This window comes from Vipera berus (genome assembly GCF_964194415.1).
Source record: "Vipera berus genome assembly, chromosome: 5".
Taxonomy (NCBI): domain Eukaryota; kingdom Metazoa; phylum Chordata; class Lepidosauria; order Squamata; family Viperidae; genus Vipera; species Vipera berus.
This window is the reverse complement of record NC_138207.1, coordinates 52,946,322-52,960,528: the sequence shown is the minus strand read 5'-3', so window position 1 is coordinate 52,960,528 and position 14,207 is coordinate 52,946,322. Positions and strand designations below refer to the sequence as shown.

The 14,207-nt window shown below is 35.7% G+C and overlaps 1 protein-coding gene across 2 annotated transcripts in view; it reads right to left on the bottom strand.

Annotated features, from left to right (window-relative positions):
- Window positions 1-509: 509 nt before the first annotated feature.
- The window catches only part of SMC3 (structural maintenance of chromosomes 3), a 40,323-nt gene continuing 26,625 nt past the window's right edge, over window positions 510-14,207 (bottom strand). For both annotated transcript variants that reach the window (XM_081329020.1, XM_081329021.1), the window contains 10 exons: window positions 12,593-12,744; window positions 12,239-12,397; window positions 11,167-11,274; window positions 9,511-9,619; window positions 8,812-9,059; window positions 8,512-8,724; window positions 7,620-7,811; window positions 6,878-7,055; window positions 3,990-4,096; window positions 510-3,407 (listed from right to left, as the gene is read on the bottom strand). In XM_081329020.1, the coding sequence (XP_081185146.1) occupies window positions 3,336-3,407; window positions 3,990-4,096; window positions 6,878-7,055; window positions 7,620-7,811; window positions 8,512-8,724; window positions 8,812-9,059; window positions 9,511-9,619; window positions 11,167-11,274; window positions 12,239-12,397; window positions 12,593-12,744 (1,538 nt within the window). In that variant the 3' untranslated portion in view covers window positions 510-3,335. The remainder of the gene's footprint in view (window positions 3,408-3,989; window positions 4,097-6,877; window positions 7,056-7,619; window positions 7,812-8,511; window positions 8,725-8,811; window positions 9,060-9,510; window positions 9,620-11,166; window positions 11,275-12,238; window positions 12,398-12,592; window positions 12,745-14,207) is intronic.

The window sequence follows — 14,207 nt, the reverse complement described above, 5'->3', positions numbered from 1 at the left end:
CTAATTCATTACTTGAGTTAAAGATTTTACCAGTGTTTCTTGCAGAGTCTTTTATTTTTGATTCTTCTAAATATATTTTAATTTCTATGGCAAATTTGTACTTTGGTATTCAGAAAATCTGTAAATCACTATCTGGATCCCCAGTGAAATGCTCAGGAGCCATTCTATGCCTGGCAATGCATTTCTTGGAACGTGTCAAGTCCCCAGCCATATTTTTACTGTTTAATTTTCTAATAAATACAATCCTAGCATGCTGAAAAAATATGACTCCAGCATATTGCAACTTGTATTTCTCACTAGACCTCAGAAACCTTATGCAACTAAATTAGTCGGTGAATACAACCTGCTTTTTCATATGTTGCTGCACTTATTATGTAGCTATTTTGTGAGATTGCCATAAACCATTTTCAGTATTTATTACACTTTTATGCATATTATTTATGTTGCTTTGAATCCTATTAGTGCTGGAGTCCTGCAGGTCACTTGGATTCAGATACAACAGTGGCCAGATAAGAAATAAATGAGCAAGAAGTAGAGTTAGCTTTATTCTGGTAAGCACAAAAAGGGAGACATGATTCAGTCGTAATTATCTCAGATAAGAAAGGCCTTCCACATAAAGTTGTATTTTTGCATCTCCTTGTGCTCAGTATTGTTAATGGAAATGTTCCTTGTAGCAGAGATGGTGCTGTAGAAATCTCGTATTTGATACCTTTTTAAAAAAAACTTCTAATCCAGGGGTCCCTAACCGCTGGTCTGTGCCCTGGTCCTGGTTCACCACCTGTTGGGAACTGGGCTGCACAAGTGGCAGGCGAGCGCACGAAGCTGCATTTGCACAGGCAGCACGCATGTAAAACCATCCCCTCTCCTCCCTGCCACTGATCTGCAGCCCTGGAAAGGTTGGGGACCACTGTAATCAATCAGTTTCCCATAAAGAACTTGGAACAGTTTACTTATTGTACTTGTCATCAGTCGGCCATCTTATTTCTCTCATCTTTTTCACACCATTGTTCTGTTGGTGGAGTAAAGGGTGATCTGGTTGGTTCTATCTGGTTTAGACTGGGAAGTTTGGGTGATGTCACACCACTTTTCTCTGTCCTGCTGCAGAATCACTACTACTGGCAGCATCTTGCTCCCCACAGCCACTTTCTCATGGTTTTCTTACCCATTCAAGTGGCAGCTGCTCCAAAATTCTTAAATCTTTCTGCTCCAATCAAGCCAGATTGCGGGGGTGGGGGTGCAGTATTGCTGTTGCTTGCCTCTTTCAGTCAGTTGATCAGGCTCTTCCCCTGGTCCCTTGGCTGCTCTCTTAGCTTATCCACTTAGCCCTTTTGATTTTGGCCTCCCACCAGCATGCCAATCTGCTGGTTCTGAATAGCAGGACACATTTTCCTGCAGTTGTTGCTCGTCTTTTTCCTTTTCTTGACTCCCAGAATAGACATTACAGGAAAGCCAAAACCAGGGTGTAGGAGTGAAGGATTTTCCTCCACAAATATATAGTCTTAAGTCCTGTCCACTAACAGCAGAGGCATTGTTCAGCTCCATTTCCAGTGATAACAAGACCATTTTACAGATTTTTGTAACACAATACATTCAGATAACATAACAGACTGAAATGCTGTATTTTTCTGCTTGTAACAGCAAGAATCAATCTGGCATAACACTAGAAAAAACAAAACTTTTCTACAAGGTTAGAACATCAAAATCTGCGGCATTGGAAAAATTGACTGTATATATTCATAACTATGTCTAACCAAGTTCCTTCCTATACAATACCATACAGAAAGGCAAATTAATACCTTAAAATATTATATTTTATGAAAAAAGGGAAACTATTTAAAAACTAAATTGAAAATTAAACAAAAAACTTAAAACAGCTCTAAATAGAATTAAGTAGAAATTTAAGGTATAGTATAAAAATATTTAATAGCATTTAGAAGTTATAAAAATAAGTGGGTTTTTGAATGTTTTTTTTCTTATAAACACAATTTTTCCCTTTTTCATTTTCTTAAATCATATTAAATTTCATCTTTTGAATTCTCACTTCTATGTAAAACTTGTGCAACAATGTTTTTTTTTAATAAAAATCAACAATGACTTAGGGCAGAGGTCCCCAACCTTTTGGGTACCAGGGACTGGTTCCGTGGAGAGGTTTTTCCACGGACTGGAGGGGGTATGGTTTCATGTACTGCCTGCATCCCATGGATGGGGCTTTGTTTGCCTGGGCCGGTTTCTGGCATGCTGTGGCCCAGTGCCGGTCCACAGACCGGGGGTTGGGGACCCCTGACTTAGGGATTACACTATGTATGTGTATGTAAGCTTTCTATTCTATCCCTCTTTTTTCTGTTGCTTTTTACTTCACAAAACTTATACAAGAAAAAAATACTGTATTTCAGTTCTAAATGGGTAGCAAATTTAGTCTACTGTATTACAGATTTAGAGCACATTAATAACGATCAAATTTCTTACAGCATAAGCTTCTATTGACTCCATACCTTTGATAAAGCATATAGTACAAAAACCTTACATTTTAATAAAATGATTCCCATTTTCATTCTTTGCTTTCTAGAAATCAAATGATAGGTGGATATAAACAATTTGGCAACAAAAAGAGGATGAACAGGGTTCAAATGTAAATGAATTCTTAAGTGTTATGATTCTGTTGTCTTTATTCTCTTGATGAAATAGAAAATCAAAAATTTATCTGTGAGCTATTGTAGTACATAAAAGATGAACCATTGTACACTGTAGTACATAAAAGATGAACCATTTAAAATCAGTTTTATGAATATTATAACATCTAGAAAACTAAATTAAATCAATTCATAAACTTAGTTTCCTATATGCCCTATTGCTAAGCACTAATATGCAAATTTCCTTATAAATATCTCATATAATCAATATGTGTGAAGTGATGGCACCTAATTCAAAAGTTTTCGAGAAGAAAATATGTTATAGCATTAAAAACAATTAATTTTATTGAAGCTGTTTTTTTAAAAAAAAATCTTGTGAGGCAATGTAACAGTAAGATCACCACTAGAAAGCAAGAATTGGATTTGAAAATAGACACATTTAAACAAGAAAAACGTTTTACAAAAAACCTGCAGAGAACACTTTTTCAAGCTACACATGAAACAGATATTTTATAAAAGAATACAACAACACATACAATGGAATACAATGTACAGAGGTCACCAAGGAAATTAATATTATGAAATGGTCTAATAAGTATATTAAAGTAGCTGTTGAACAATGACTGCATATTTAGATTTATACAATTGCCCAATGTTGGTTAAAATATTTAACATTTTCTTAACAGACTGGCAGTTGTTGTCCACTTAGCCATGAGTAGTATCATCTTCCACAAAGTCTTTGGCCATCTCTGCAGTGATCACATCAATATGGCTTACCTACATAATAAAAAAAATATCTGGCAATTATCATAATTGGAAAAATACAACTAATAATAATTCAGTTTGTTATCAGATTCCTTGCATGTACAATTCTTAATTCTGCACAAATAATGGCTTAATATATGATACAGCCACTGTTTTCAAAAATACAAACGTAAATGGCTATGACCGTGAAGAGATATGTCTATGATCTCTTCCATAGTCCATGTCTATGAAGAGTTTTGCACTAATCAAGGGGCCATATTCTTTGATATATGTACTGCAGTTTTGACATCATGATTTGTTACAGGTGATCTTTTAGTATGCGTGCAGTTTAAAAAGTCTAGAAAAATGTACACAGTTGATCTAAGTGCAACATACTGAAATGTATGATGAATGTTTAGGATAACTTATCAGTTCGCATCATGTTCTTAAGCTAATTACACCAAGCTGAAATCTAAGCAAATGTTAAGTCTTTAAATCAAGAAAAAACGGATAGTGACTACAAATACTTAGAGACTGAATAAACACATACTATAACCTTAATAACTGTTAACCAGCATACAATAATATTCACATTGTACATTTTAAGCTGCACACCTTATTTCTGAATTTTACACCATAGAATTTATCAGCAGATTCAAGCAGTTCTGGTCTGAATGTTGTGGTAATGAATTGAGCATGTTCTGCTAATTCCATGATCATATCTGAAATAAATTGAAATAAATAAATGAAATAATCTGGAGGTGGAAGCTAGACTGATGGCAGACTTCACCTCACCCACCCACCACTCTCTACCCATTCATCTTTTTGGTTTATATTAATGTATTTATTTTCATTGTGTTCGTCATTGTTTACTTTATTGTTCTATTATTTAACTTCTGTTCTGTTTACACCTTTTCATTTTTCTTACTTTGTATTATTGTAAGCTGCCTAGAATAGCCCCAAAGCAAGATAGATAGGTGGCAAAAAAATTAACAAATAAATAAATGAATTGTTAAAATACAGCACCTATTAGTATATAATCTAAAACTTTAACAAAATGAAACATCTGCAATAATCTTAGTCATCAACTAAAGCTTAGTTACTTTTTGATCCAACAGCTGGTTTCCATATGACTGAAGATGTAATGCTATCAGTGGGATATAAAGTTCCATGTTACATCAGTCTTTTAAGTAAGACCGTACCAATTTGTGGTTTGGTACTTTATATGACTTGGCTAATAGTTTCAGCAGTCTGGCTGTGGTTAGTTTCTTCACAGTTAAATTACCAATTTAAATGTGAAAAGTAACGTCAGATATTTAAGCATTTTATGTGCCAAAGAGAATGGGAATCATTCAGTTCAAAGATCTGACTTTATAACTCCATGTTGTAGTGATGATTTCAAGTATTTTGTACTCAAAAAGGGGAAAAAGAGCAAGAAAAAAAGAAAGAAAACCCTGCATCTTTTCTAATAAATTAAGATCTAGAGATAAAAATTTATACTTTTCTAATATACTATACGAGGCATACAATGTTGCTGACCCTTTAAAAACAGTAATCAATACAGAATCTGATAATCTGAGCACAACATTTTACTACTCTTTCATTTCAAATGACTTCTATAAAGACAAAGAGATCAATAATTTAATCCAGGATCTGTAATCAATGAAACAAAGAATAAAAGCAGAATATTTTAGTTTTTCACTTTTGTACACTGAATGCACTTTACATTAGTGTTGTACACTAAAATTTTAATCATGTATAATGAAATGTATGAACAACCTTGGGAAAGTAGGGGAACAGATAATGGAGAAAACAATCTGACAAAGAGAGGCAGAAGTCACCAGTGGGCTCGTGTTCAGAGGATGAAACTTAGAAATGTAATGGAATGCATTAGTGGCCTTGAGGAAAGAGGAGAAATGCTGCCTAGCACACAATCAGACAAGAGCTCACAATTGCTTAGCAATCACAGAAAGAAACTGAGAAAAGTCTCACCCTAATGGATCAAGTAGTTAAAAGCAGTCAACGGAAATTTGTACCTTCAGATGTGCAAGATTCTGTTATTTCTACAATAAAGTGGAATTAGTTTATCTTGTGGTGTTTCCAATCTGGTTTACCTGGGCTGACATCAATGTTGCAAGTCCAAAGGTATAAACATCTTGCAGCCACATTTAACTGCAAGATTCATTAGAGTGGGTCCTGCTTAAGTTTCTTTCTTTGCTTGTTAAGCCACTGAGGATTCCTGCCTCTCTTATCTGACTGTACCATCTATCAACTGTACCCATGTTTATTTATTTATTTATTTATTTATTTATTTATTTATTTATTTATTAATGGGATATACCATTTCCCCCAAAATAAGATCTATCCCAAATATAAGACCTAGCTTGATTTTTTTTATGTGTGCGCCTAATATAAGCCTATCCCAAAAATAAGCCCTAGTTAAGATCCCGCCCACTCCATCCCATCGTCTGATTGTATGAAGTGGGGTGAGGCACACGGGTAAAAATCAAGCTAGGGCGGAGGTGGGGTGGGGAATGGAACTGCCCCATGTGCCCCGCACCCACTTACCTCAGGTCCCCTGCAGCCAGGCCTCCCATGACCTGACACCTGCCGTGCAGCAGCAGCACCAGCAGCCCTGCTGGTGGCCGCTCACTTCAGGACGCCACGTGGCACATCACACCAGTGCCGCCGCTTGTTTCAGGACACGCCACGTGGCATCCTGACACTAGTGGCGGCACTGGCGTCATGTGGCCTGCCATGAGCAGTGGCACCAGTACAACATGCCACAGGATGTCCTAACACAAACTGCCACAGAAGTTGGGCGGTGGTACGACTGGTGTTGGGGCATGGGGAGCCTGGCTGCGGCAGTCTAAGGTAAGTGGATAAGACATCCTCTGAAAATAAGATCTAGTGCCTCTTTTGGAGGCAAAAAAAAGACCGGGTCTTATTTTCAGGTACACACGGTATGAAGGGCACTCGTGAAGATCCTCTGGAAGTAACAAACATTATCCTTAAGTGTTACTGTAAGGTGTACAAATCAAAAAGGTATTGCAGCATTTCATAACTGTGCACCTGGAGGACAGCTATAAACCTCATATATACATTAACAAAGTATATAAGCTATATTCAAGAAGTAGCCACAAGCAATGTTATTAAAAACTTCCTAGTAAAATATTATGAGCTCTCTTTACACAGTTCATTTTAGCAGAGATTACAATAATACATGAAAGCTGATATTCTGCCACTGACTTCAGGTTTTTGTGACAAATGCTTTAAGAATGTTTCAAAAAATTTTTTAAAATGAAACAGGCTAGAGGGACAAATAAGCTGAGCATATATCTTAATGCCCTCCTCCACAAAGCAGATATTAACGAAATGTGTACTTGGTATCACATACTACTTTTGTTTTAGTAACACAAATAAGAGAAACATTTATAGCAAGGAGCAAGTACACACAAGAGACTCATTTGCATTTATAGTGATCTGCAACTCTGTATCTGTACCTGAAACAGCCTTTCTGTGCTGAGCATCCAGGGCTTGGTCAATTTCATCAAATAGGTAAAATGGAGCAGGATCACATTTCTGGATTGCAAAAATCAAGGCGAGAGCCACTAATGATTTCTGTCCACCAGAAAGCTGCTGCATTTCTCTCATTTCACCTTGTTTACCAGTAAATGACACCTGAAGAAACAGCAAAAAAACCTAGTTTATTATTTATATTTACTGTAGCTCCCTAAGTCCGAAGGGGAGCTACAATACAACCTCCACAATCAATAAAAACATATAAAACCTAAAGCCACACAGAATAAAATGATCTAAAAAGTGACACAAATAATAATAATAAAACAGAACATCCCCCCCATATATTAACCCCTAGGCCTGGGATGAAAACCAGATTTTAAGAGCTTTCCTGAACCCTAAGAGAGAGGGCGCTATCCTCATCTCCAGAGAAAATGCTACACCAGAGGGTGAAGATTGCGACAGAGAAAGCACGCCTCCTCGGTCCTGCAAGATGACACCATTTAATAGAGGGGACCTGAAGTGCACCCATTTTGCCAGAACGTATTGGGTGGAGAGAAACAGCTGGAGATGTTATTCTTCACTCTTAAATATTATTTTATTTATTTATTTATTTTTAAAATTCCATTTATATCCCGCCCTTCTCCGAAGACTCAGGGCGGCTTACAAGCTTATCAGCAAGACTTAGCAATGATGAAAAGCCATCTGAAAATATTCTTGCTTTACCCTAATTCCAACGCCAGTGAACTGGTCTACGGATGGAACACTGCTTTGAGATCCTGATCCCTTTTCACTCTCAGCACTGCCTTCCCCTTCATCTTGAGACTGACTGCCTTCCACATCACCTTTCTTCATCACAAGTGTTGCTTTGCCACCAGGCACCAGCTTCTGAAACACTTCACTGAAATTCTTTGACACCTGGATGAAACACAACCCAAAAATGATAAACAATTAAAAAATGAAAACGATTGACTAAATGATGTCTTTCAATGAATATACTTTTGATACGTATCTACAGAAATTTTATAGGCACATAAATATATATTGATGGAACCTTTTACTCTGCAGAGGAGCTCTAAGCATACAAACTGTTATGAAGGTAGAACTAGTTTAATGTGCAGCAAGTTAGAGTAACTGTGATAGCATGCTAATAGATACACACTTACAATCTGGCCCGACCAATACTTTCAATTTTTCATTTTTGTTATGTTCATTTGTTTTATTGAAAACTTCATTTAAAAAAAAAGCTTGCCAGATTCTTAAGCAAAAGATTATTTCCAAGAAACAGAAGATGCAACCATACAATGGGAAAGGTCTTAAGATTCAATATCTTGGATTATCTGTTGTGCTTGTTATCATAATCACAAAAAAAATTTTGGCTGGGTCTTATGGATATAAACATCTGACAGATATCAAGTAATAATGTTTATATAAAACTTTTTTGTTCCTAACTTTTAACATCTTAATATATTTCTAAGCATTTTACAACTAAACTCATTTCTTTTGGAAGGAAGTTTTTATATATATTTCAGAAATCAAGAAAAGCTAATATTTATTAAGGTATTTAATTCCAAAGAATATGCATTTTCTATACGTTAGAACTATTGTCAAGCGATACCTGTTTGAAAGTCAGCTGGATCGCTTCATATTTTCTGAGTTCAAGGACATTCATCAATTCCATGATGGATTTGTAGCCCCTATCTAATTCTTCTTGACGTTTTATCAACTTTTCTTTCTGTTCTGAAAAGTTCACAAATTGATCTAGAGCTTTTTTATTAACGTGGCTATATTTTTTCAGTTCTGTGTTGCATTGTTCCAGTTTGCGAAAGAGCTGCATAAAAGAGTTAAAAATTGTTAAGTGTATGATATTACCTAACATCTATCATCTTTGATCATGAAAACTAGAGATATTTGTTACCTGCTTTAGGCTCAAAGTTTGATATTTTTCAAATGCTTCTTGGGGAAGAGAGCCCAGTTCTCTGATTTTCTTCATACACTCTTCTTTTTTCTTCAGAAGCATACCTTGCCTGTTAGTCATCTTTTCAAGTTCTTTTGTGTCATGATTAATAGCATCCATGTGTTCTTTCTCCATATTCTTCCAACGTTCCATGCTTTTCTGAAGTTCTTTTATCCCAGCTTCTGTTTTATCAATTGAATTGTCCAAGTCTATTAAAGTAAAAACAAAGTATAAAAATACTAAAACTAGATAAATATATAAAAGAGGAAAATTATACTGAGGAATTATAAAGTAAAAAGTAGAACAAAGAAAAGCTATACTGCTTGGGAACAAGGAAAGGAAGTTGATGCAGGGGCCAGAAGAAACATTAGATCTGAAAAATGGAACGAACAAGTCTTAATGGCAACAAACTTTAGGCCAAAAGCAAAGGAATCAACTATAAAAATAAGGGTAAACAGTATACCAATGTTGAATCATTCTAAAACATTTGTAATACATTCAAAGGACGTAAATCTGTTTGAAGAAAAATTTATAACTTAGGTGTCCTTATTCTATTTTTATTATTTGGGCTTTACTTTTGTCCTAACAACATACATGTATGTTTTAGGATGTTTTAAGAAAGCAAACTATTATTTTCTTTGCTTAAATAAGATTACCAACCATCTGATCGTGCCAATGTATCCTTTACTCGTTTGTTGATTGCCTCAAGTTCAGACGTTGTGGCTGTAAGAACAGTGCCACCTTCTGTCTCTCTCAGTTCGTTGAGCTCCTAAAACAGTTAACATTTACATTCAGCAAATCACTGCAATATATTACTAATGTTCAGGATGAACAGAAATTGCAGTTTAACAATATGTGGAAAATCACACATAGAGAAAGAGACACAGAGATTGGGCATTTATTAAAACATTAGGCATTTCATGATATTTGAAGTCCTTAAAATAGTTACAGGGAAAGTGTCTCTGCTCAAGTTCATTTAAATTTTTTAATTTGTCATATGATATAATCAACTTTTTCACAATTGGATATTTATATAAATGCTAAACCTCCTCAATCTTAAAAAGACCCAGCTAGTGCACAAAAAGTAATGGCAATGAGCCAGCACATAAATAAAAGACATAAAATAGAATAATTCCAGCTACATTATTATAAGAGGTCTACACATCTAGCGCTTATGATCCCCATCAATCAGGACCCAAAAGCTTCTGGAATATTGGACTATGTTTTAACTAATTTCTGGAAGGCAATAAGAGTGGGAGCCAACCTAGCCTTGAAGGTCAAGTGTTCAATAGCCCCCTCCCATCATAATTGGCAACAAATGGGAAGATTCAACAGGTATTTTCTGTTTGTTCATATCATGCAAGCAGAGTCTGGGGTAAGCCTCATAAATACCCAGGTCTGGAACTATAGGGCTTTATAAACAATAACTAGCATTTTGATTTCCCAGAAACAAATCAGTAAGCAGCTTCTGCAACAAAGATGTTAGATAACAGTAATAATATGTTTTAATAATTTTATCAGCTGCTGTATTTTCATCAGCTAAAGTTTCTGGGAAGTTTTTGAGAACATCCCCATGTAAAGTGAATTGAAGTAATCCATATAGGAGAATCAAGGATGATAGGAACTGAGGCTGCTTAACAAAAGACCTCCTGACCACTAACTATTTTTCAAGCAGGAACTGTGATTCCAGAAGAACCTTAAATCAGATTTCAGAGATGGTACAAACCTGTTTATAGATTAAAAAAGAGTTTGCAAGTTGAATTAAATTCTGTATCAGATTTATTTTTGAAATATAGAACTATTTTGGATATCAAGGCATAGTCCTGGAACGTAATTAGCCATTCTTCTGCACAAAGGCATGCACAAATTTTTCAATCAGTACATTTGTGGGAATGTAAGGCATTTAGTAAAAAAAAAATCTGTATCAAAATGTGTTTTATTATAAATCATTTTTCTAATGAGCTGCTATCCTGAGTTTAACAATAATTCTTGAGTAACAGTAAGAATCACACATGGTGCCCTTTAAAAATATATTTATATATCTGTCCTGATACCACAAAAGGACTTTTTTCTTTTTCCCTCTTCAAGTTACGAGTTCACCCAAAAGGTAATTGGCAATTTCAGGAAAGTTCCAAATAAGATTGAGTCTGTGTGTGGCTAAATCTAAACCATCTGGGTTAGGCAAATGGGTTATTTTTTAAAGAGAGTTTAGAAACATATTTACTACCCTTCCTCACAATAACGATATGCAAACAGAGCCAATATATTGAAATCAAGATTTGTTTAAAAAAATGGGTAAAAAATTAAGTATCCTACCTGCTCAACCTGGTCTAAACGCTTTCTTAAATTTTCATTGAGGTAGGTTTCAACTCTAGTGATGATGCCTTCAAGCTTGATCCTCTCATTCAAAAGCTGTCTGTTTTCCTATAAAGCAAGAAATATCAATTCAATTTGTATAATATTTCAAAAATTAAGTAATATGGATTTTTAAATTACAATAAAATATTTCCACAAAAACTTTCTAAACCTCTCCGCTGCTTTATATGAAACACATCTGGTATATATTACAATCAGGACCTTCTTAACAACAGATAAGTTAACCAACTACTCAAGGTTTTCAACCTCACTTATTTTAAGATGTGTGAACATAAACTATCAGAATACTACAACCAGCATTGAATTAAGAAAAATGTTAATACACATGTACTGAGATTCATATATCACACTAGGTTGTGGTTTGCTTAACAATGGTTTCCTAACTAAGAATGATTCAGATACTGAATTGTAAATAAACCCAATGGTTAGAGTCAGACAACATGCTAAGTCAAAACTTGTTTATCATATTAAGGTAAAGGTAAAGGTTCCCCTGCACATGCGTGCTAGTCGTTTCCAACTCTAGGGCCGGTGCTCATCTCCGTTTCAAAGCTGAAGAGCCAGCGCTTGTCCGAGGACGTCTCCGTGGTCATGTGGCCGGCATGACTAGACGCCAAAGGCGCACGGAACACTGTTACCTTCCCACCGCAGTGTTCCCTATTTTTCTACTTGGATTTTTACATACTTTCGAACTGCTAGGTTGGCAGAAGCTGGGACAAGTAACAGGCGCTCACTCTGTTAAGCGGCACTTGGGATTCAACCCGCCAAACTGCCGACCTTCTGATCGACAAGCTCAGTGTCCTAACCCACTGAACCTCTTCTTCTTCTTCTTCTTCTTATTATTATTATTATGGCTCGCAAAATATTTATAGCTATACATAGATAAAAATATGCCTATATATCTGCTATAAATACTTAGGTTACTTATGGAAAGTTAAACAAATTATTTTTTAATTTAATAACTCTCAAACATAATTAAGACTGCAATTTGATTCTGAAACATGAACATGCTTACTTGTTGTAGCTGTCGAATTTCATCATTAAGTGCATCAACTCGTTTTTGGTCCTCTAAGCTAAGTTGAGATAACAGATCTGTTCCCAGTTCCGCTTTTAATGATTCTCGGGTTGATTCCATAGCATGTAAACTTGCCTCTAAACTTTGTAAACTGCGTTGCTAAAATGAGATTAAGCCAAGGGTAATTATTCATTCATGAAAGAAGCCTCCTGGTTCAATTAATTTTGTAGCTATTGATTTTTCTTCTATCACTTGCTTCTTCTTTTGAAACCACTTAGCATTAACCCTATTTTGTCTTTGAATTCTACAAGTGAAATGCCTCCCAAATGGAAAACATTCTCAGATATTCTGTACCTTAGGCATAAATGTTTTTTCTGACTGCTGTCTCTTCTCTTTCAGCATCTTCATCTCTGACAAAATGCTGTCTCTGGAAGCCTTGAATTTTCTTTGCTGTGTTTCTATCTGCTGCATTTGATTCATCAGTTGATCAATTTCATTATTAATTCGTGCCATGTGCTAAGGATAAATTTTGTCCATTGTTAAGTGATGGATTACATATAACCCAATATGCTAAAATGGTTGTAAGTTTCATCATATCAATGCTTCTCATTTACATAATTGTAGAATAAGTTATGTTACAATAATAAAAAGGTAAAGGTAAAGGTTCCCCCGCACATGCGTGCTAATCATTTCCAACTCTCGGGGCCGGTGCTTATCTCTGCTTCAAAGCCAAAGACGTCTGTCCAAGGACGTCTCCGTGGTCATGTGGCCGGCATGACTAGACGCCAAAGGCGCACAGAACGCTGTTACCTTCCCACCTTAGTGGTCCCTATTTTTCTACTTGCATTTTTATGTGCTTTCGAACTGCTAGGTTGGCAGAAGCTGGGACGAGTAACAGGCGCTCACTCTGCTACGCGGCACTCGGGATTCGACTCACCAAACTGCCGACCTTCTGATCGACAAGCTCAGTGTCCTAACCCACTGAGCCACCGCGTCCCTTTACGTTACAATAAAAATAAAAAACAACTAATTTGCTTAAAATGATAGATGAGCAATCATATCACCTATTTCACTTAATAAATAGTCTGCAATTAGTTGGTTAACAGAATTGTTAGGATTCTGGTTAGCAGAGAACAATTCCAATATACAATAAATTAAAATAGAAAATCATTATCACCACTACCAACTAATTATCTAGCTATGATGACCAACCAAACATAACTAAAGTCTGAAAGTGTGTTAGAATACCAGTAACTTTTTCCCAGAAAGCAAGAAGGCCTGAAGATGCTTACACTTTCAGAACTAAAAGTGTAGTTTAGGGCAAGGGGCGATTATCACAGAAATGTAACAACACTGGCCTTGACCCTTTTAAAAAGCCATACTATATGCTCCAATGGAAAGAATGCATAATTTATAAAAGCCAGAATTCTTCTCTTTTGGAAAGGGGAATGAGTTCTAGTCAACATTCAAAATTAATTTGTAAGACTAGTAAATAGAAAAAATGAATTCATAAACTATAGGGAATGTTACTCTTAAAGAAGTGCTTTGAAATATACATGCACAGAACACATATGAACATAGAGCAGTATAGAAATTTAATAAAATAAAATAAAAAAATATCTTTTTAGGGAGTTAAAAACATGCTTATCTTTTTTTAGTTTATGGAAACATAAACTCTTCCTCCTAGGAGAAGCCTGGAAAAAGTCGTATCTGGTTTAGTGAGTCAAAATTGTATGTGTTCATACAATCCTAGTGAAATGAAGAACTGGCACTTCCAGCTTGACATTCTCTTCCAGGCCAAGTAACCTTAACAGATCCTCAGCTCAGCAACAATATCCCCCTTTGAATTTCCAGACAGTGGTTGTGAGGTACACGTGTTCACATACATCCAAGTATACCAGTAACACTAAAGATGTTTTCATCATATTCAAGTCAATTACTCATTTACATATAGCACATCTCACAGCAG